At 36.0% G+C, this 24,499-nt stretch overlaps 1 protein-coding gene across 1 annotated transcript in view; it reads right to left on the bottom strand.

The window, feature by feature from the left end:
* LOC142348002 (uncharacterized) overlaps nt 1-24,499 on the bottom strand; it is a 116,985-nt gene that overhangs the window by 50,441 nt on the left and 42,045 nt on the right. The window contains exons 6-10 of the mRNA XM_075399166.1: nt 24,033-24,180; nt 13,311-13,579; nt 11,252-11,421; nt 10,451-10,519; nt 6,507-6,587 (exon numbers count right to left, since the gene is read on the bottom strand). Coding sequence (XP_075255281.1) covers nt 6,507-6,587; nt 10,451-10,519; nt 11,252-11,421; nt 13,311-13,579; nt 24,033-24,180 — 737 coding nt within the window. The remainder of the gene's footprint in view (nt 1-6,506; nt 6,588-10,450; nt 10,520-11,251; nt 11,422-13,310; nt 13,580-24,032; nt 24,181-24,499) is intronic.

Here is a 24,499-nt window from a genome sequence, read left to right as displayed (position 1 = left end):
GCATTCAATTTACTGCTTCTTTTTCTTCGGCTAAAAAGTCTTTTGATCACTTTTGTTGATTCGATTGTTGACGTCAAGAGTTTTTCACAGTAAATGTTTTTAGATAAAATGCGAAAAAAGCACAAGAGCGTTATCCTTGCGCAGTGTGATGCACATGTGACAAAAGCCGTTTTGGAGGAAACAGACCGTTTTGTTGATACAATTGTAGCGAAACTATCAGTGGAAGAGTACCAAGTTCTTTTGGAATCGTCTCCTCTTCATTCATTTTACGACCAATTGCTGCGAAAATGTTATCAAGAAGCAAAGAATGCAAACTTTTCCATTCGTCCGGACAGTTTTTGTGGCTATGGGTTATTTTATAGTGGTGATGATGTTCTGGAAACTAGCAAACAAAAGGACTGTTTAGAGGGTCTCTGGGCGCTGTTAGAAGTCATTGATGAAGAGGATCAACAACTGATAAAGCCAATTTCAATATTCCAAGCCACTGAAGTTTGCAAAAAATCGAGAGTTATGATTGGAGCCGTGCGGTTTGCGAATCACTCATGCAAACCAAACTGCAAATATGACATTAAGGAAGTAAATAACAGGAAGCGTGTCATGCTCAGGCTTGTACGAGATATTTCACCTGGATAAGAACTGACGGTTTTCTATGGGAATTCGTTTTTTGGTGAGAACAATTGTGATTGCTTATGCCCTTACAAGGAAAGTCATTTGGTTACAGTTAATGAGAAAACGACTACAGAAAATTTGTTGTATCTAAAACCCACGAGCAAAAACGTAGCGGTTAACTCGAGATCAAATTCGACGCAACACCGTAGGCGCCTATTCGTTGATTATAAATCAAGGAACAAGGAAGCGCGTTAAACTTGACAGCGAACTCAGAAATTTTCCATCCGATTCCTCAGATGACTACAGTTCAAAAGAAAGCGATGAAAACAATTCCAGTGAAAACAGTTCAAACAAAAATGACACAGCCAACGAGAGGAAAAACGTTTTGAACATTGAAAACCAAAGCAGACAAAGTGAGGTTGCTTTCAATTGCAGTTCGAGAAACTTGAACAATGAGGACATTTCATGTGCAAGTGATGCAAACCAAAACCCAAGCTCAACTGATGTGGAAGAAAGTTTGACCGATAGCGACATAAACTCAACCACTATCTCAACTGATATTGAAGAAGTTTTGGCTGATAGTGACAACGATTTAGTTCCAACTGCATTTGATGAGAAAAGTGTTCCTGTTGATAATGAAAACTCAAGCCCAAATGGTCTTGCAAATGGTGTTGGGCTATCGAACAATTGTTGCTATCTAATATCTTCTCCTAATGAATCACAAGCTCCTCTCATAGTGATAAATGATGTATCCGAAATTGGGTCGCCAGAAGGTGGTTTAAATGAAAGTTCCGAGTCGACAGAGGTGGAGCAACAAGATGAATTGAGCCAAATCAGCATTCCGAACTTCAGACTGTGTGTGAACGCCATTATTGCTAAGCATGGTTCCTCTGATGCAGAGGCCAGTGATTGGATCCGACTTTTAAAGCTGACTAATAAATCTCATCAATTTCCAAGTTTCAAGTCAATTAAAAAAACTTATCACTCATCCAAACGCCACATTAGCAACTCCGTGAAAAGCTGTGCTTCGGGAGATTTCTAAATTTTGTACAGGGACTTCAAGATATTGTACAGAAGAATATTGCAGCTATTTTGAAGTACGATTCAAAAGGAGAGCGGTCTTCCGATTTGAAGATTCCTACTGCTATGAGTTCTAATCAAAGATCTATCAACATATACTTGCTTATTAATTCAGATGGTGTCAGGCTGTTGAGGTCATCAGGGAAATCTTTGTGGCCAGTCTGGTTTGCAGTAGCCAATTTGCCGCCGAAACTTCGATCATCTTTCAAAAATATAGTTCTGGCAAGTTTATGGTTTGGATTCAAGAAACCGTCGTGGAACCATGTTTTTGAGGTAAGTTTTTCTGTAATTTCACTAAATAGCAACTTTTATGGGCTCCATAAATTACGATTTTTTAGTATATTGGGAGGGAACTTGAAAAGAAACCGAATATTGAATTTCAAGAGAAGACGTTCAGTTTGAACTTCCACGTTGTCCTTCTTGTCTCCGACTTGCCTGCAACTGCCTCGATGTTGAATATGCATCACCATCTTGCTACTTACGGCTGTACATTGTGTCTTATTGAGACAAAGTTACACGAGAAGACGAGATATTATCCATTGAAACAAACTTCAATGAGAACACCTGACGTGCATCAAAATTGTATTGAGATATTGGAACGTCGAAACTTTACGGCTTTCAAAGGTGTTAAAGGCAGAAGTAAGCTTTTCGACATCATACCCAATTTACCACTCGCTGCACCGATCGATGTTATGCATCAGGTCTACTTGGGTGTTGCAAAAGTTCTACTTCATGTCATAGTTTCGAAAACAGTGAAATCAGATATTGAATCCATCAACAATATTGTTCGGAGTCTTAAAGTAAGTTGCATTTTTATTTAAAATTCAGATATTCAGTTTCAACACGCATTAACTTGATTTTGTTCATTTCTTTCAGTTGCCCAGTGAATTCAAGCGAAGAGTAAGACCGCTAAGTGAAATTGAGTTTTTCAAAGCAAATGAATACAGCGCATGGCTATTTTACATCGGTCCGGTACTATTTAGTTTCGCAGTTAACGAGAGACTGTATGAGCGGTTTACACTTCTCAGCTTTTCTATCCGCTTATTGATGATTTCCTCAGCATACGCCAATGATGCAGATGATTTCATTAAATCTTTTCTATCAGATTTGAAGGAGGATCACTCAGAGCACGTGTTTACGGCAAATGTCCACTCCTTGATGCATCTATCATGGCAAGTACGGCAGTTTGGACCACTTTGGACGTCTTCAGCAATGATGTTTGAGTCCGCAAATTATTTGTTGCAGTCGAAGCTAACAGGGACGGTTAATCAGCTGCCACTGTTAGTCGAGAGATATAGAAGAAACAAAGAGTCTTACAGAGCGACTCTTGAGAATGATATATTGTACGATTTTTGCCACAAACTGCGAGGTACAAAGACATTTGTCCGCAGGAGTGTCCCATTTGACTGTGTACCACACTATTTGAAACAAAGTGGCAGGCAATTTTTCAGCAACTACGAGTCAGATGTGTTTACCCTGGACTCAATCTCTCATACGTCGGCAAACAACAGTTACATTGCTTATGTCTGGAAAAACAAATTATGCTTTGGCCAAGTTAAAATTTTCTATATAAATGAAGGCTTCGAGATGCTCTCTGTTAATTGCTTCTCCGTGTTGGAGAAATTTCAATGCTCACGTGGAAAAAACTTGGAAATTTATTCCTTTGTAGTTGTTGAAAACAGTGACAGGAGAGTCTCAATCCCTCTGGATACGGTGAAGGAGAAATGCATGGCTATTTCAACTACAGATAAATTTTTTTTGACACCCTTACTTTGTATGACTGAACATGATTAAGCACATTGGCTTAAAGAACATGAGAGTTTGTTTGTAAATGTTTTTAATTGCGGAACCATGTTAAATTAATTTTCTGTTTGGTTAAAATTTGAAACTGTTGTTTTCGACTAGATGCATTGTTTAGACAGTAGTGAAACGGAAGTTAATGGGCGTCATTTTCCTGAAATATCAAGCCGAGATAGATAGATATATAGATAGATAGAGATATTGAGAGTTTGGTCACACTAAATTTTTTGATACTTCTTGGAAATCATACGTAAGACCATAAATGGTTCTTATAAACCATATGTAAGACCATAAATGTTTCTTGAAAACCATATGTTAGACCATAAATGGTTCTTGGAAACCATACGTAAGACCATAAATGGTTCTTGGAAACTATACGTAAGACCATAAATGGTTCTTGGAAACCATACGTAAGACCATAAATGGTTCTTGGAAACCATACGTAAGACCATAAATGAAAGTAATGGTTCCATCTGTTTGCCACTCATTTCCCATCAATCTTGTATGGAATCTTTGAAACCATAAACAAAACCATTTATGGTTCTTAGAAACCATTGCAAGAACATACAAGAAATTTTGGCGCTTCTTGGATGGAACCATTTATGGTCTTACGTATGGTTTCCAAGAACCATTTATGGTCTTTTTTATGGTTTCAAAGAAGGGTCAACCCGGGATAGTACGTAATAGTTGTATTACTATTTCTTAGATGACGAGAAGATACGATTAAAGTTCTTGGAAAGAGGGAGGACATAATTTGTTGCGTTTCCATTTCTCAAAGTAACAAAAATTCCAATATAGTAAAAAGACATAAATCGTAAGGTTTTGTTGAGAAAAACAACAATACGACGCAACTCATTAACTTTTGTAACATTGGTCACTTCTCGACGCCTTTTCATACTTAACGTCAGTTTTTTCTAACCGCTAAAGATCAGTACGTTTATCGTGGACAACGGTAACGAAAGTATATGAAAGTACGAGCGTGTACGTTTTAAAATTCCAAAAGTCTGCTGGCTGTGACGGAATTTAAAATGCCTTTATAAAGAGGCAGAAGTTAACTCCAATAAACTTTGGGCATTCTCAAACTTCCCGGGTCGAGGAATTCGTCAAAATTTATGTAAGAAATGCGCTGACAACCGCTGAAAAAAATATTTTCAGCGGGTAAATCTTACACATTAATCCGCGTAATCTGCTGATTTTTCAGCACTTTCTTACATTATTTCAGCACTTTTCAGCACATTAAGCGGATAATTATGTAAGATCTAACTGCTGAAAATATATTTTTTCAGCGGCTGTCAGTGCATTTCTTACATAATTTTCAGGACTTATGTTACACAATATCAGCACTTATCTTATGCATTTTCAACGGTTTCCGTGCAGAAGTTTTGAGTTGTTTTTCCTACTGTACATTCAGAAGGAGCAAGTGCGCAAGACTAAAAAGCATTGCACTAGGGAAGTTCAACTTAAAAACAGTTGGAAAGCTGCCAAAAGACTTAAGATTTTTGTCAAACTTTAAGATAAAGCAGTTATTGCAGCTGAGGTATAACACCAAATTACTTGATTGAATGAAACCAGGTAGCTTAAGTGTAATTATCTTCCTTCCGTTACATATGATGAAAGTGTGACGCTTTTCACTCGGTCTGTTTTGAAAAAAAGAATTTTCATTTTTAAAAAACCACGAAAAATTTTGATTGATTGGTGGCTTTTCATAAGTGCAAAAGTTGAAGGAGCCTACATGCTGACTACGTTATAAACAACAGTGAGCAAAAAAGTTTTACGTAAAATTATGCAAGAAAAGCGCGGAATCCGCTGAATTTAAAATTTCCATAAGTTCTGAAATTATGTAAGAAAAGGGCTGAATCAAAAGCTGATTTTATGCAAGAGACGCGCTGAAATGTGCTTGAACATTTTTTTCAGCGGATTCAGCAGCTTTTTTCAGCGGATTCAGCAGAAATATCCGCTTAAAGCTGCTGACCTCTCAACTCGGGTTGCAAGTGGCGAATTTTAAGCAAGGTTTTATTTCTATGCGTAAATCATTTCACAATTCTGCCTCAACGTCTTGAAAAACTGCGTTCGTTGTTCTCGAACAACTCCAGAAGCTCTCAAGTGGAGTCACGCAACCTAGGCTGATTTTTCTCCCATTTTCATGGTTTATTGTAACCAAAATTGAGCAATTAGTTCTACGCAATTTTCTTCGATTAGTATTAAATTTTTCTTTCTCGAGTTTGTTAAGCTATTACCAATTTATGGAACCAATTTTATAATTGCCCAACTTTGGAAATTGATTTTTCAATCAAAAATTTGCGGCGACATGACAAATAATCCAATTCCATTTTACCCAATGCCATTTTACCTGATGCCAACTTTCCAAAGCTCTTTGATTTTTTTGACAATTTTCCATTGTCCAGTTGTAATAGTTTCATATCAAACCTCACAATCCATTTACTTAAAAGGTCGACTAAATAGTCATTCAGGTAATTTTAACAATAGGGGAAAATGAAGAATGACATTGGGTAGAATGGCAGGTAGTCTTAGGCAAAAATGCGTTGGGCAAAATGGACACCAAAATTTAGTGAAGGTGGCAAACTTGCTAAATGTCTTTTTAATCCTCAGTTAGTTCTACAATGACTTTTTTGCAACCAACCATGAATTGTGTTTTTTCTCGCTTCGGTCTCGACGCCAAAATTTGCAAACGAAAAACTTAGCTGCAGTCAACTAATTCTCTGCAGCTTTATGAGAAAATTTTACTGAGAAAATCGTAAATTAAAAGTAAAATCGTCAGTACATTAATGAAGTTGATGTCTACTGGAAATCTCAGTAGCAATATCGTGAAAGTGTCATAATTTGCTGCTAAATGTTATTCTTGGACTATTTTTCTCCCGCAAACAAATGATGGACAAATTGTAGTATCTGTTAGTATAGCTGGCGTCCCGAAAGTATATTTCTGTTAGTCGGAAAGATGCGATCAAACTTAGGTGTATATATAGATTCTAAAAACTATGGTACATTAGGAAACTTACGGATGTTGTTGTTGTAATCAGCATTGAAGTGTTAGAATCAGCTTGATTTTGTGTTGTCAGCTTTTCGGTAAATTCGTCAGGCTGAAAAAACCGTAATTCACTTATTTTCTTAACCATTTTGCTTATTTTTTCTCATCAACTTATTATCAAATTTGTTGATTTGTTTCTTTGTTGGTAAAAGAAAAAAGCTCATAACCACATAAACGAGAAATCAAGCAACTAAGATCTCGATGAAATAGCTAATTGCTAAACCTCTTCAAGTGACTTATTTTGTTCTATCCGTATTCAAGGAGTTCGCTCAAACTCCGCTCCAAAAGGGGCAAGAGGTGATCTGAGAGAGAAGAGTTTGATCCGAAAAGGCGGGTGCGTTGACAAAAATGCAAGAATTGAGCTGAACTTGAGCGGAATAAAAAATCAGGTAAAAATTGGAACGTGGCTGGAAAAGAAAATGTAAGCAAGGAACGTATGACAGGAAAAGTATATAACATTGTTCAAAACTTAAGACTTTTCAATTTTGCATACAATAGGGTAGCTTTCTAGACTCCAAAAGATAGTTTTTAGGCTCTAAAATATAGGCTTCTAGGCTTTATGAGAGCCTTCTACGCTTCTAGGCTCAACGAATCCAACCAGACTCACGTAAGGCTGACTTTTTCACCCATTTTTGTGGATTTTTGTAACCAATATTGAGCACTTAGTTCTACACAACTTTCTTTGATTAGTATTAGAATTTGTTTCTCAAGTTTGTTAAGCAATTACGAATTTAGGGAACCAATTTTATAATTGCTCAACATAGGAAATTGATTTTTCATTTATAAAAATTTGCGGCGACCTTAACATTAATAGGATTCCATTTTATCAAACGCCTTTTTCACCAAATTGTCGTTTCACCCGATGCCATTTTAACTAATGCCAATTTACCCATAGCCTTTTGATTTTGTCGTCCAATTATCAAATGATCATTTGTGATAATTTCATATCAAGTACCACGGGCTTTTTATTATATAGCCATTTATAAACCCATGTTCGATTGTAATAGTTTCATATCAAATCTCACGGGCAAATTACTTAAATAATCGACTAAACAGTTGTTCAGGTAATTTAAGCAATAGGGTAAATAAAGTTGCTAATGGGTAAAATGGCAGGTTATGGTAATAGCATTAGTTAAAAAGCATAGGGCAAAATTGAATCGGGTAATTTATCCAGACACCAGAGCTTAATGAAGGTGGCATACCTGCTAAATGTCTTATTAAACCTCAATTAGTTCAACAATGGACTTTTATGCAACCTACCACGAATTGTGCTTTTTCTTGCTTTGGTCTTGTTGTCAGGATATGCAAATTAGAAATTTAGCTGTATGCAACTAGATCTGTGCAGCCCTATGAACTGGAAATTTCCATTGAAAAAAAATTGTCAGTAGATTGTTGAATTTGATGTTTACTGGAAATCCCAGTAGCAATATTGTGAAAGTGCCATAATTTGCTACTAAATGTTTTTCGCGGAATTTTTCTCTCCCGTATACAAATGGTGGACAAAGTGTAGTACAATTATTAGTATAGCTGGCGTCTCAATATTATATTTTTGTTAGTCGGAGCATTGCTAGCGAATTTAGGTGTATAAAAATACTCTACAAACTAAGTTACTCAAAGCTCTTTGTGTTTTTGCCGACTTATCCAATGCTCTTTTGTGATAGTTTCATAACAACTCCCACGGACCGTTTAACTATATAGCCATTTATACACGGTTGTGATGGTTTCAAATTTTACGGGCCATTTACTTAAATTGATGACTAAGTAGTTGTTCAATCATTTGAACAACAAGGTAAATGAAAGTTGGCATTAGGTAAAATGGCAGGTTAGGTATAATGACATTAAGTTTGAGAGCCTTTGGAGGAGTTGGGCAATTTCTTCTGACCCCAAAATTTAGTGGCTTGGCAAAACTCCTAATTGTCTTCTTAATCCGCAATTATTACAACAATAGATAATTATGCAAAAAAAAGCATGAATTGTGCTTTTGGTAGCTTTGGTCAATATGTGAAAGTAGAAACTTAATTTTAGGCAACTAATTCTTTGCAGGGTCTTTGGAACAATTCTTTGAGCAAAAAGAGATATCAATGGATCATTGAAGTTGATGTTCAGTGGAAATTCCAGTCGCATTATCCTTAAAATTTAAATAATTTCCTGCTAAAATTTTATCGCGGAATATTTTTCACCCGCAGAAAATTGATGAAAAAATTGCAGTACATTTCTTAGTTTAGCTAGCGTTTCAAAAAGACAATTGTTTTGAATGGAAAAAATTGATCAATTTTAGGTTTACAAATAAACTCTACAAATTAAGGAAAGTTAGGAACTTTTGGATGTTGTTGTTTGAATCAGGATTGAAGCTTGATCTTGTCTAGCCAGTTCTTCTGTAACTCTCTCAGTCTAAAAAAACCATATATCGATTAAATTTTCCAATCAATTTTCTGTCACATTTGTTGATTTTTTCTACTTTTCGTAATGAAAAATGCTCATTTGGTTTTGAAGCAAAAAGCGTATACACACAAATGTAAACCAAGCAACTAAGATCTTGGCGAAGTAATTCATTGCTAAACCTTTTTATAAGACTTTATTTGTTCTATACCTATTCGAGTTGTTCGCTCAAATTCCGTTCATAAAAGTGTAAAAGATGACATTATTGTACAGATTTTCACAGAAAGAAATGATTATATAATTTATTATATTCAAAATATAGGAGCGACCGATTTTGCATAGGATAGGGTTTCTAGGCTCTTTAAGATAGGCTTCTAGGTAATACAATATAAGCTTTTAGGCTTTATAAGATAGGTGTTTAGGCTCTATTGCATTTTTTGGAGCCTCGGTGGCTAATAATTAGCACTTTTTGGTCGAATTTTGCTCGTTTCCCGTATTATTTGTTCTACTCTTTTCTTGCAATTTTCCGCTCGTTTTTTTCGATTAGGAATACATTCTTCAAACAGCAATATATTATTGCTTTATAGTTGTGCTTGAAACATCTTGTAAGATCTAAATCAGCACCTTACTAGAGTTCTTTAAGCACAAGGACAAATCTTAGAAAAAATCTTTGACCGTTTCCTTGCTAATAATCTCATCAAGACCTTAACAATGTGTTCAACAATATCTCAAACAAATTACTCTGCTTAGGGATTGGACTAACTGTTCCCACTTTTCTATTCTTGCCACTCTTGCCCTACAAAGAATGTCGAGAAAACAAAGCGGGAAAAGATATTTTTTATCTCAAAATCACCGTTTCAGGATTTTCTTGTTTTTATCGGGCGCTTACAAGTTATTTCGTCAATATGTTAGGTAACTGTTGTAAGCGCAACAAGAGCTGATTAAGACATTACAAGGTGTTCATCGGTTTTTCGAAGTTGCCACTCGTTTTTGCTGGTTGTTTTACGCAATAACCGTGCAGTAACACTTATTCAAGGTAGATTTCCTTCCCCTACAAGAGAGTGTTGTTCTGTAGTCGATGGATTTTTCGTGGACCGTCAAATCGTACACTGATTTGTCAGAATCTTTTGTTCTCGTTTTGAGGTTATTCTGCTGAGGTCTTGAGAACCAATTGAAGCTGGGGAGGGGATGGGGAAATGTAAACACTTAGCGCCAATTTATACGCAAAGTAGGCCAGTTGGTCCAGTTTACTTCATCAGGTCCTTATAAAGGTATCTGAATACATGTAAAGAGGGCGTTACTTTGTAGGATATGGCGACTAAGGAACGATCACACTTACTGGTAATGATACAATGTAACTTACAAGAAAAAATAGAATTACCAACAGGCTGATGGTTACCAGAAGAAAAATCCAGGTTAGTCTTTATTAAAAATAGCTGGCGTTTCCAATACTTTTTTGCTCACACTGTTCGACAATATGTGAGCCTTGGCTTGGCGTATTTGAGAAGATTAATAGATTAAACTAAGAAAACTTACAGAAATTGTTGTTGGAATCAGCACTGGAGCTCGATTTTGCGTTGTCAGCTTTGCTGTAATTTCGACAGGCTAAAAAACATTAAACCGGTTTGAATTGCTTTAAATCGGTTTACATCGGTTCCTTTTTTTGCATATCAACTTTTCATCACATTTGGTACTTTGTTCTTTTTTTATATGCTCAAATTAGTTTGAATCAATAAACTTATACCCATAATTGTAAACTATGAAACTAAGATCTTGCTGAAGTAATTAATTGCTTCAAGAGACTTATCTTGTTCTATACGTTCTTTTTACAGCATTGGAATAATTATTCAAAATTTTGCTTGCAGGAATCTTGTAAGATATGAATAATTCTCTTTCTAGGATTGTTTAAACACCGGGATGACTCTTAAGATCAATCTTATAAGTTTGAACACAACCAGGCGTTTCCTCGCCAATGATCTCACCAAGACCTAATTAAGGAACTTAATTAACTCTTCTTTGGGATTAGACTACCTTTTCCCGTCGCTCTGTTCTACCCACTGTTGCTCTTTCAAGAGTGGCGAGAAAACAGCCCTGGAAAAGATATTCTATTCTCAAAACAGAGTTTCGCCACAATTTAAAGTTTTTTGCAGTAATAAAAGGGCGCTAACAAGTTATTTCTTCTACATGTTATATGCAACTATTGTAAGCGCAACAAAGAGTTGTTTAAAACATTATCACATGGTGTTTATCGAGATCTTTTGAAGTTATTCAATAACTTGTTTTTTCTAACTTTTTTGAGCAATAACCGTGTGGTAATACTTATTAAAAATTGCTTGCCTCTCCCCTGCAAGGGAGCATTGTTCTGTAGTGAGTGGAGCTGTCGTGAACCATCACATCATACACTGATTTGTCCGAATCTTTTGTTCTCATTTTGAGGTAATCCCGATATTTCTCTGCATTCAGGCTCGCAAACACTAACTTCCCATTCCCATCTCTGTGTGTTATCACTCCTTCAGTTCCAAATGGAAATGTTTAATGAAAATTCAGTTAGTTTCATTTTCGTTCTCATCCAGATAGAATTGTTTAATTTTTTGTCGTTTTCATTGTGCCGACAGCATTGACGTTATTCGAAAACTAGCTCTGGCACATTATTAATCTAGAGTCATGTGCAAATGGTACCTCCAGGCACCGATAATGAGGAATTAAGAGATTTTGATTTTTAAAAAGAAAAGACAATTTTTACTTAGATATCCCTTAAGTCTTCACCCTCTGTGCCTGGACGCACCACATCCGAATTATTATCGAAGACTTGCACAAACATCAGCTGAATCAGCTGCTTTTTCTCTTCCGCTCAGGTCCTGCGTAACAAAAGCGTTTACTGACTTATAAATCAAATTATGCAAAATGACGTAAGTTGGGTGGCGAGAAAATAATCATTACGAGCTATCGTCACTACACAAATAAAATGGGCAATTTGGCTTATCTTACCTCTTTAATTTCAAAAAAACCTAATACATGTAACATGGGCGTTAAAGTGTGGGATATGACGACAAAGGAACACTTGTACTAATTGGTAACTATACAATGGCTTTTTTATAACAAAATCCGTGAGTTAGGCAATTTTTAATAAAGGTAAAGTGAATATATTGTAAAGAAGGAGCTCGGTTCATTTACATCAGCTCTGAGTGTCAACATGATACACCTTGCCATGTCATGCAACATCTTGATAATAACTCTTGCAAAATTTGAGTTATCTTATCAAGATAATATATTATGTTATCTTATAAATATCTTATCAAGACATGTCAAGAAATTTTCTCGACGTAACTTGATAAGATCTTGATAATTCTTGACACATAGAAGTTTTTTTGTACGCAACCTTGAGTGAAGTGGTGGAACCGGGAATCCAGACAAAAATCGGCCATGACCAGAAAATTCACGCAAAAAATTAGCAATGAATTGTAGTAGTGAGAATTAGCGCAACGCAACACGTTTATGGCTCGATTGGTAACGATTTGCAACTATGACTCGTCAATGCGACGATTCGATGTAACGCAAAATTGTCGTGAAATAACGCAATTAGGATCAGACAGAAAAAAAAACATAGTCATAAGCGCAAATTGCGCATAGTTCCACAAGGTTGAAACATAGACAAGATCTGTGCAGTTAGAAAAAACTTTTTGCCATAATCAAAAATGTGGCACATGACTCAATAATGACTTCTAGTAGTCAGAGGAAAACCGTTGTATTAAATGAAAAACCATCAGACTTTGTCCAATATTTCCACAACCAAACTCTAGAAGTTCTATGTCTAGAGCTTTGAATCAAAACAATCTGGATTACTAGGCCAAAACACAAACTATAAGCATAAGTACAAAGTAATCAACTCTCATATGATTGAGTTGAAATTTTAGGATCATCAAACGAGCAAAAGAATGTATTCTGCTTAGCAAAACTTTTTGCAAAGCAGAAATTTTTTTTTGGGTTAATTTGATTCATTTTAATTTTATAAATAACACCTTAATTTTTTATTAAACTGGAAAAAAACGGCTCATATGTTGGTTATTAAAATAACGATAGCAGAAATTTCCAGCATTCTTGATAATTCTTGATAATTCTTGCTTAATCTTATAGTTTCTTGCTATAACTTGGGTGCTGTTGAATTTTTAATACTTGATTTATCTTGCCATGTCATGGTTAATCTTTCTTGAAATTCTTTCAAAGATCTTGTTTCTTGACAGCCATGCAAAGAACGCTTCAGATGAACGTTTTTTCGCACAAAATTTTCCTACAGTTTTTACTGTTACTAAAACTGATCTTTGAATATAGAATGCATGTATAAGAAGAGAGCTTTGCTGAGATAATAAATATAGGTAATTAATGTTAAATTAAACACTTCCTTGTAAACAGCGACCATCTTGACCTCCAGACTGGTCGCAATTTTCTCGAACCAAAGGTCCTCCGATTAGATTAGGTTGATCAGTAACAGATGGAACATCATGGAGACAGAAAATTTCATTGGAAACAGCCGAACTGCATTTTGAATCTACTGTTACAGAATGTTTGATGTGGTATATTTCGTTGTCTCCGGGGTACTCGTAGCTGACAAGCTGGCCTTTATCGTTATTAGAACAGATCGGCATCACATCTTCGATGTCTTGGATTCTGAGTTTTATAGTTGTGTTTCCTTCTTGTTTTATATCTCTCATGAGATACTGTACTTACTAATTACTAATTACAGATCAGTACGGAGGTACCTAATTTTTCATAAACGCAATTTAACAGAGTTTGACTTTTTCTTACACTAATTAAATTGACAAATATACGTGACTACCTGCCGTTCACAGCAGAGTTTAATGGAAAACAAGACAAATATTTGCAACCAAACAAATCACTGCAGTGAAGCAAAAACAAAAGCTCAAAACATGCTACCACGATTTTGCACTCAGTCTATTGGAGACTCTAAAAGGAAAACCATTCTTGAATGTAGCAACAATCAGTACATTCATTATAATTCGAAAAATATGACAGTGAAAAGGCCCTGCGCTTTTCCTCTTATTATTTGTATATTCGGCATATTGGTATGTATCGTTGGTATATTTGGTTATTAAACGCGGTAAAGAACCGATGTACTCAATTTTTATATATGGCAAATCGTCTGTTTGCTTAATTTCAAATCCCAAAAAATCAAAGCATAGCCTCGTTGAATAGTTGTTTCCAGTGTATCCAAAGCAGTGGACTGATCAGTTATCAAAATTCTCAGAATCCTGCAACTTTTTTTTAAAAAGTTATTTTTTATAAATAGATTGGGGAACAAGCTAAGGAAGAAGTTACAATACACCGACACGAATTTTGAATCAATGGTTTATTTTAAGTTATAAGTGGAAATAAAAACGAATATAATCCAAGTGCTAATTTTCAAATCACAAAAACTAATTAAATAAATCATGCTTTTTTAAAACAGTTTATCTTGCATTACGCAGCTAAAAACGTACATTTCGAAACCATTATACCATTGAAATTGAACATAGCAAAGATTTCTGCCAAACTTTTTGTTCTTATTTATATGGTCTTCTGCACATGGGAAGAAGATGAGTAAAAAACATGGAGTAAAATGGAGTGTAAATTTATTTCCGACCATCGATTGCAAAAGTCACGTAAAACAATGAGCAACGTTTAACAACAAAATATGAAATAATTGAAAATATGTTGCCCCAAGCAATTTAATACAGTCTTCCATCTGGTGCGAATAAATCGTGTTTCCAGTTTCTCAAAACGACAGTTATTTTGTTCTCCCATTAAGACCACTGTCCATATCGGGATATTTTTTCGCCGAAATTGCTAAGCATTGAAAACGTGGAGTATTCTTGGTTACCCAATGAAAGCAAATCACTTTATAGCCAAAGTATTCTAAGCCAACTTGTTTTTTCAGCGTAGAAGTTAATTCAGAAATAAATAAATGCTGGTTTCTAAGTATTAAACGGGCTGTATAGCAAGTGATGTCGCTTTTCCGAAATCATTACAAATATAAACACAGTTGACTTAATTATTTCTACTCTTTCCGTTCTCACGCTTCTCTACACTTTTTTTGCGTTCCATAACTTTATAACAAAATATGTAGTTCATTGAGTACCACTAATAATGTAATTCTGTAATTTACTTCCACATGCAACTCAGCTGTGTTGCTCACTTTGGTATAGTAGTACATGTCATTCTGGGGGCTATTGATTTGGTGCAACAAATCAATTTTTTTTTAAGTTAAATTAATTTAGTTCATTTTCGGTTACCATTATTTCATTCATCATTTAGTTCTTGTTCTGAAGATCAAATCTTAAGTTTTCACAATTTTAAATTTGTTTACATCCTGTGCATGATATCTTTTGTCTGTTCATGTTGTCTCGTGATTGTAAGTTGCCGCAATTGGAAATGTAGTGTTGTGAACAAATTGTTGATCAGTTTTAGTTAATCTTTAATTTGAATCATTCTGCTCATTTTCGGAATTCAATTTAGTTGTCTCTCTCTTAATTTAACTTTCGCTCCGCCAAAGTCTTAATTTAGACAAGATAAAATTTAAGCTCATTTCGCTAAGCGAAATACCCGTTTAAAAAGAGAACAACTTTCGCTCCGCCAAATCTACACTTATTCTGCGTTCAGAATATTAATTCAACAAGCATCAAAATTAAGTGTCGATTCGCTCCGCGAATAGACCAACAAATTGGAATAGTTAATTTGAATGAATTGGCACCGCGAACCAACTCAATCTACAGATTGCTAATCTGTACGACATGGTGCAGCCAGCTCGAGAATCTCGAAAAACACCATTGTCGATAGAGCCATTTTGGGAATGCCCAACGTCGGACCCTCCAATCAGATGGGGAAAATGGCGGATACAGGTCAAACTTGCGATCCTCGCACGTGAGAATATCACATTGGACACGCTGCTTCAACCGAAACCAACGACGGTTCGACTGCCAGCTGAACCAATGTACGAGATGCCAATTGAAGATGCAACACAAGAAGTGGAGAGAGACCGTCAGATACAAAACAGTCAATTGAAGTTGCAGTGGGAGTTAAAATGTCAAAAGATAACAGAAGCGGGAGTACTATGCGGGGAACGGCCAAGGAATCTTTGCGACCAAAAATGTGTGTCTCTTTTGTACCTAAGCATTGGTACGGAGGGATGACGCTTACTAACACAAAAATTTCCTCACGATAATATCTATGACCTGACTACCCTCAAACTTTGGGAGATGATGGAGATAGCCTTTATCCGTCCACGAAATATTACATTCGATCGATATGTGTTCTTTTTTTGAAAGCAGAAAAAAGGTGAAACAGTAGAACAATTCTACAGCATTTTGAAAGAATTGGCTGAAAATTGTGATTTCGAAAATCGTGAGGAGGTAATCATCAGGGACATATTCATCACAAACATGTTGGATGATGATTGTCAACGGGAACTTCTCCGTGGTACAGTTGACCCAGAAAGAGCACTCAGTATTGCAGTCAATATGGAAATGGGCCATCAGAACCAGCAGAGAATTTCATCTAATAACGGTGCAACTAGCAGTACAGTAAACGCAATACAATCCTTCAATCGATTTTGCGGCGCGGGTGTGTGTGGAAATCAATCAGGAAGAACATTAGTAAACCGTGCATCCGTTGGACAATGTCGTGGTTGTGGTCAAGCTTGGACACCTACGCACCGCCAGGTTTGCCCTGCTATGGGTAAGAAATGTAATCACTGTGGTTTGCTCAACCATTTTGCAAAGGTATGTCGAAGAAAATTTAACAATGCACGAGATACACAACAAAATACTCGTATTAATAATGTAGAAACTGCAGAAACTACAAATCAAAATTCAAGTCAGGAAAATCAAAATGTTAATTATATAAATTATAACGAGCAAATTAATTTGGATTATGATTCTTCAGACGATAATTACGTTGCGACAGTAGACAAGGTTTATTCACCGCAAGTAGCACTGAAAAATATGCGATAACGATCGGGAATACAGATTGTGATTTGCTTCTCGATTCCGGCAGCGGTTGCACTATTATCAATATGTCGCTCGCTAAAGAAATAATGTATAACTGTCCGAAATCACAATGGTCAGAGAAAAAACCATTAGAATTAAAGTCTTTTTCTAATGATATTGTCAAAACTCTAGGCACTTTGAAAACGCCAGTTCGATGCAATGATTGCAAAATTCAGAAAGCACAAATCAAAGTCGTAGCTGATGGTTTCCGATCAATTCTCGGACGAGACCTTTTTGATCAATTAGGCATAATAATATCGCAGAAACCTTGCCCGAACGTAGAAGTCAATAACATAGATCAAACTTGTGTAATAAAAAGATACATTTTCAGCCGAAAGTGAAAATTGAACTTGAAAAATTGTTAAACGAAAGACATATAGAAAAACTAACAAATTGTTCTGATCAATTCTTTATTTCTCCAATAGTCATTACAGTAAAAAAGGATCAGTCAATCAAAATAGCACTAGACTCCAAAATTCTAAATAAAGCCATTCACGAAAACAAGTATCAAATGCCAAACATAGACTCGCTAATTCAAACGATTTCTCAAACACTGTCAACGGCGCCGCAAGATACTGCTTATTTTACAACTCTTGATTTGCAGTACGCATATAGCCAACTAAAATTAAATAGTGACACAGCCCGCAATTGTAACTTTTATATCATTAGTGGAGATATGACTGGCACATATCGCTTCAAAACTGGATTTTACGGTCTTACGGATATGCCAGCCGAATTTCAAAAAGCAATCGATTGCACTCTCGCAGGTCTGGATAATACTTTCTGTTTCTTGGACGATATATTGATAGTGAGCAGAGGTGGAATAGAAAAACATCTCAATTTAGTACGGAAATGTCTAATAAAATTAGATCAAGAAAATCTCCGAATAAACCATTCAAAATGTCATTTCGCAAAAGAAAAAATTGAATGGCTCGGACATCATATTGCACACTCAGGTGTAACACCGCTGTCAAACAAAACAAACGCAATCGGAAAATTATCAGCTCCTACCAATCTTAAAAAACTCCGATCGTTTATGGGGTCAGTACATCATTTAGGAAAATTCATTCCAAATTTATCACAACTATGCTACCCACTCCGACCTCTCCTTAAGAAAAACACAAAATTTCTCTGGACGGAAGAACATGAAAAACAGTTCTCATTGATTAAAGAACAAATTGCGGAAACTACTGAAAATAAACATTTTAACCCGGAGTTAGAAACACGAATAAAATGCGACGCTTCACGTAAGGTTTTGGGATGTGCATTAGAACAACGAACACCTAATGGCTGGCATACAGTAGCATTCGCGTCACGATTCTTTAATTCTGTTGAAGACAGATACAACATAAATGAGCTCGAACTTTTGGGTGTTGTCTGGTCCGTGGAACACCTTAAATATTATTTATACGGCAAACCATTTACTGTAATAACTGATCATAGGGCTCTCCTTTCAATCATGAGAGCGAACAGATCTAGCAAGTCCTACAACAGTAGATTGACACCTTGGGTTGATCGATTACTACCATTTAATTTTTCAATTGATCATCTCCCTGGCTCAAAAATGGGATTAGTGGATTATATGTCTCAGGACCCGCAACAAAAATCTGTTAATATATCTGCATATGACGAGCAATTTATAGTAGCAAAATTGGATGTAATTAAACGCGGTGCGAAACGCTTCTTATTAAATTCAGAAAATTACGTCGATTTCGCAGCGCGAAATCCGCTTATAAAACGAGCCTCAAATAATTTAAATTCCTCTAACAAATTATGCAGTGAATTTGCACTGCGAAATCCAGAATATTCTACAATCACGAATATTGATAATTGAATTAACGAATTAACAGCAAATAACTTAGATTCCAATGTCAAAATCGAGACAGCTAACATTCCTCACTCGCTTTTTGCCTTGAATCGTTCTACCAAACAGTCGCTAACTAAATTAAACAATTTCCAACGAATTGCAGACAAATTCAATAAAATCTACATGATTTTGCAATCAAATTCCGACGATGAAACTTTGATGCAAGTTAAACAATCGACGCCTTCCAGAGTAAGATTCGCAGACGAAGCAGGACCATCATCAGCCCAAGTAGTACCCGAAACGCCAATCAACCCAACTACCGATACAACAACAGTCACTTCGCCTTCAGTAGATGATCTCTATTTGGACTCCTTCAACATCGCACTCTCAAAGATCTTTTCCAGTTCCCTAATGGCTAGCCTTACAACTAAGGATGCGATTCTCAAAGAGATGCGGGATTTCATCCTAACCGAAAATGAGGACAGATGCAAACAGATATCACCATATATACATTCCTTCTGGAAAGATGTACATGTTAAGAATGGATGTGTCTGCATCGACGACAGTAGAGCCCTTCCCCATGCCATCAAAGATGCTTACGTTGATGCCATCCACGCAAATCATCCGGGTACATGGGGAATGACAGATATGGCAACTCACGCGTGGTGGCCATATATGCACAGGGACATAGCTACAAAGACCGCAAAATGCAACCCCTGTGTCAAGATTGGTAAAAATTTAAAATCTATTATACCTGCTAATAAATGGGCACCATTAAAGTTATGCAAAGTTCCAAATGAAGAGATTCAAATTGATTTTGGAGGACCCATCTATAATGAAAAAAAATTAAGAGATTTACTTTCTTGCATGTATTGATCGATTTTCAAAATGTCCAACAGCAGAAGTATTTGATAGAGCTAATGCGGATAATATTTTGAAATTTCTCCAAGAATATGTTTTGCTACACGGAATACCTCTTACAATTAGATTGGATCAAGCTCGATGCCAAACGGGACACAAAATTAAACCATATTGTAGTCAAAATAACATACGGTTAATTGAAGCACCAACACACGATCACAGAGCAATTGGCTTAGTAGAGAGGCTAATAAAAAACAATCAAGAATCGATTAGCTTGTATTAAAACGAAGGCGCGAAAAAACTTCATTGTGAAAGAATCAATAAATTCAATAATTTACCAGCTCCGAATATGCCGTCAAAAGACTATTAATATATCACCATTTGAGGCACATTTTGGTAGAAAGGGGAATACTCCATTAAGTAATGTAAGGACAAAACCGGACCCAAAAAGTCTGACCTACAAAAAAATTCTCAATAAATATTTAGATTTGGAGACTGTCAGATGGGAGGAACTCATTTCTGACGAAAGTTGGGACAATGAGGGACGAAGCGACACAGAAGTTAAGTTGAACAAAGACAGGCTGAGCAAAGATGCGACAAAACGAAAAAACAAGGACCCGAACAAAGAATCAAGAGTGATTCCTCACCAAGATGTCGGACAATCCGTGCCACGAACAGAAGCATCATTAGAAGTAAAACTATCAAAAAAGAGACCGCGCACAAAACGATCAAAGAAAACCCTGGATGGGTTATACGACGTGTTGACGCCTGGTTCTTCGGTGTTAAAAAAGAACCAGGAAAAAGAGACGTAACCATCAGAAATTCAGACTTAGCGAAATTTGGCACAAAAGCCTAACGTCAAACCGAATTGCGAACATACGCTAATCGACGCCCAAAGACACCAACGGGGAAAACAACCGAGGATCTGATCAGCCATCACGCGAAAGAGTTAAGGAAGAAACTAGAGGGAGGTAAACGCATGAAGCACAGGAAATTAGCAGATGATGTCAGTACGGTCTCTTCAATACACTCTAATGTAACACGCGCTCTTCGGGTACGAATGCCCACTAAACCAAAGAGATCGATAACAGCACCGCCAAAACAACCCACAGAAATAAGAAGCAATTTCGCGGTGCCAATGGAGATGCCATCGACTTAAATTGTGATAGCGGAGCCACCTAGCAGACCAAAACGTAAAGCTGCAACAAAAGCCTCAGCTGCATTAATTCCTGCAAAACGAAAACGATCAACACCCTAGGTTACTGAATCAGATGAGTCCGTCACATCCGCACAAACGTCCCCCTACAACATCCAGTCCTGGTGTAAGTGCGAGAAACAAAAGGAGACAGATCATCAAACAACAACAAATACGAAACAAATCGATAATCTCAGCCATAAAGACGGCCACTGCCCAATCTCAACAAAGCGAAACAGACTTTACAGTCGGCCCATAATCACCAACACAATCGTACCCCACTCAATGCTACGTTTCGCCCAATTACGAAGGACCAGAATCATCGATGACGGTCGGCGAGGCCGAAAGATATTATGGAAGTGATAGCGACTAAAACATTCTAATCCAACTATTGACATTTAACAAATAAAACATTTCTGATTCAAAACATTATAGTATTAATTATTTAACCAGTACAAATTTGATGAATTTTCTGATAAATAACTTTGTCATTTATTTTTGTCAAGTGGGAAATGGGGTAGAGTAGTACATGTCATTCAGGGGGCTTTTGATTTGGTGCAACAAATCAAGTTTATTTCAAGTTAAATTAATTTAGTTCATTTTCAGTTACCATTATTTCAATCATCATTTAGTTCTTGTTCTGAAGATCAAATCTTAAGTTTTCACAATTTTAAATTTGTTTACATCCTGTGCATGATATCTTTTGTCTGTTCATGTTGTCTCGTGATTGTAAGTTGCCGCAATTGGAAATGTAGTGTTGTGAACAAATTGTTGATCAGTTTTAGTTAATCTTTAATTTGAATCATTCTGCTCATTTTCGGAATTCAATTTAGTTGTCTCTCTCTTAATTTAACTTTCGCTCCGCCAAAGTCTTAATTTAGACAAGATAAAATTTAAGCTCATTTCGCTAAGCGAAATACCCGTTTAAAAAGAGAACAACTTTCGCTCCGCCAAATCTACACTTATTCTGCGTTCAGAATATTAATTCAACAAGCATCAAAATTAAGTGTCGAATCGCTCCGCGAATAGACCAACAAATTGGAATAGTTAATTTGAATAAATTGGCACCGCGAACCAACTCAATCTACAGATTGCTAATCTGTACGACACTCACCATAAATTACACAGCAAAGGCAGACCTGTATTTTATTGGACTGCCTTTGCCCTCGTGGAATTCGCTTCCGTTAAATTTTAGAACTCAGTCTACATCTTTCGTACGCTGAATTTGACAAAAGCGGCAAAAAAAATTCGCAAAAAATTATCATTTTTTGCGGAGTTGCGTTACGTCCAAAAGCTGTTTTGGTAACCAAATTCGATTGCTCAATTCTGCAATCTCGCAACCAGTTTCCACAAAATTAAAATACACATAATGGGTTACTGAATTTTTTCGTTTAGGTTTTGCAACTAACCATGCTTCTAATTGCACTTAATTTGAATGGCATCAAATGGTCGCTAACACTGCTTATGAAATTTGAATTAAAACTTTGAGAAGTTCAAAATTTTAAACTAAGGAGTGTTCAGCTAAAATGTTTAAACTTTTGATGGCCCTGTTGAGCAACATCTTTTGTTTTAGCCTGTGCTATGAAAACTGAGGAGTGCCGTTTTCTAATTGAAATGCGAAGACTAGGATCAATTGGTCTGGTTATTTGGCAACGAGTTCGCGTGACCGCTGCAATTAGTATCTCCCTTCTTTTCTGCTCCTCTAAACTGGATAGTTACCGGATGGTACGTTTTTGAGTTTAGTTTACTGACTGTATACACACTGTCGTGCACTTACCAATCTATTACCAGATATTCAAATAATTTTAATCTTTCGTTTTTCACGTTTGCTGAGTGACCCGGGTCGAGGTTTCACCCTTAATCCACCCCTAATTAGCTGGGATTAGAGTTTAATTGAAGTTCAACTCCTATTTATCGGGGAAAAGACTGTAAGAGTGTAACTTTAAAAAATTACACTGTATTTACACTCTTTTCTCCACTCTTTTCACACTCTTTGCAAAGAGTGTAATTTAGGGTGGACTGATAAAAAATTACACTATTATAGAATTAACATTATAACCAAAATGAAGCGTTAAATTATTGTCGCAGTTGACGTAATGGGTAATTCAAACGTGAAAGTAACATGTTGGACATTGGGAAGGTCGGGGGATCGATAAATTACTTCGCGTGAATCATTGAAAATGATGAATTACATTGGAAACAATTTAAGAGACTGAATAATAATAAACCTATTATATATATATATATATATATATATATATATATATATATATATATATATATATATATATATATATATTGATTCCTATCATTAATACCCAAACAGCCTCACCATTTTAAAACGGACAAACAGATTTTTCCTAGTTCTATAGAATCAACATTACTTTTTATCAGCTAAGAGCTATTAATAGAACACACGTATTGGAACCTCTATCATTAGAGTCGAAAAAGTTTATGTAAGAAATGCGCTGAATTGCACTGATTTTTCAAAATTCCAGCCCAAAAACCTTACATAAAGATACACAGAAATGTGCTGAAATGCACTGAAACTTTGCAGAAAACGTGTTGAAAACCACTCAATTTTCAAAATAATAGCTCTTACTGAGAATCGAACCCTGCCTTTCGGTGCCGTTGCCTTCACTCATTCCACTGCGTCATTAATTTTTGAAATTCCTTCTATTCATTTTAATTTTATAATAATAGACAGTTTAGGAAGAAATGCGTTTAAATTATGTAAGAAATGTGTTGAAATTTTATGATATTGCATTTCTTAGATATTTCCATCGCATTTCAGCGTTTTTCAGCGCATTTTTTAAGAAAAAGTTAATCTTTAATATAAGAGCAAGTTAAACGGTTAAATTTGAGGAATCAGTGTCAAAAAGCGTTTAATTCCACTAAAAAACTTAAGAAATGCGCTGAAACTTGAAAAGAGTTCTTTAAGTTGCAGCGCATTTTAGCGTAATATTATGTACAGTTTTTGCGCTGCAAAATTTGTAAAATCAGCACGTTTCAGCTCGTTTCAGCGCATTTCAGCGCATTCAACTCACTTCTTACATAATTTAAGCATATTCAGCGCACTCCTTACAAAATAATGCGCTGAAACGGCGCTGACATCTCGATCCGAGCAGTACCTTGATTGGTTCGAGCATATTTTTGTACGTGAAAAAAATTTGTTTCTGATGAAAGATGGAGACACAAGTTTGTTGCTGTACGCACTGTTTGGAATGTACAATTGCGATTTCGTTGGGCCGAATCGGATTACCGTAATCCCAGACCCAACTTTTTTGAGACTCACACCAGGGTTCGTTTGTTAAACTATTGCAGTTGCTGGAAAACTGAACCAATGTACGCTCTTTTATCCCAGCTGAAATAATAGCCAATTAAAACCCTGGCGTTTTTACCCGAAAGACCATTGCGTAAACTTAATTGATCGTTTTCTAAAGTTGATCTAAACGCAATTTGTAGAAAAAAATGTTTTAATAAAAAAATTTTCAAAAGAACCACATCATCGTCTTTTTAATATTAAAACTTTGCCATAAGCAAAAGTAGGTTCTTTCTTTTTTGATTGGGAGAAAACCATACATAACAGAAAACATTTGTTACAACATAAATATTAGTAACTCAGTACAAGAAAAAGAAAATATCTTGGTTTCCAGAAAACCAGTAAGTTTATGAGTGATGAA

The sequence above is a fragment of the Convolutriloba macropyga genome, chromosome 10 (genome assembly GCF_964194025.1).
Source record: "Convolutriloba macropyga chromosome 10, txConMacr16.3, whole genome shotgun sequence".
In the NCBI taxonomy this organism is placed as follows: domain Eukaryota; kingdom Metazoa; phylum Xenacoelomorpha; order Acoela; family Convolutidae; genus Convolutriloba; species Convolutriloba macropyga.
Note: the sequence above shows the minus strand (reverse complement) of the source record. Positions and strands in the feature narration are given on the sequence as shown.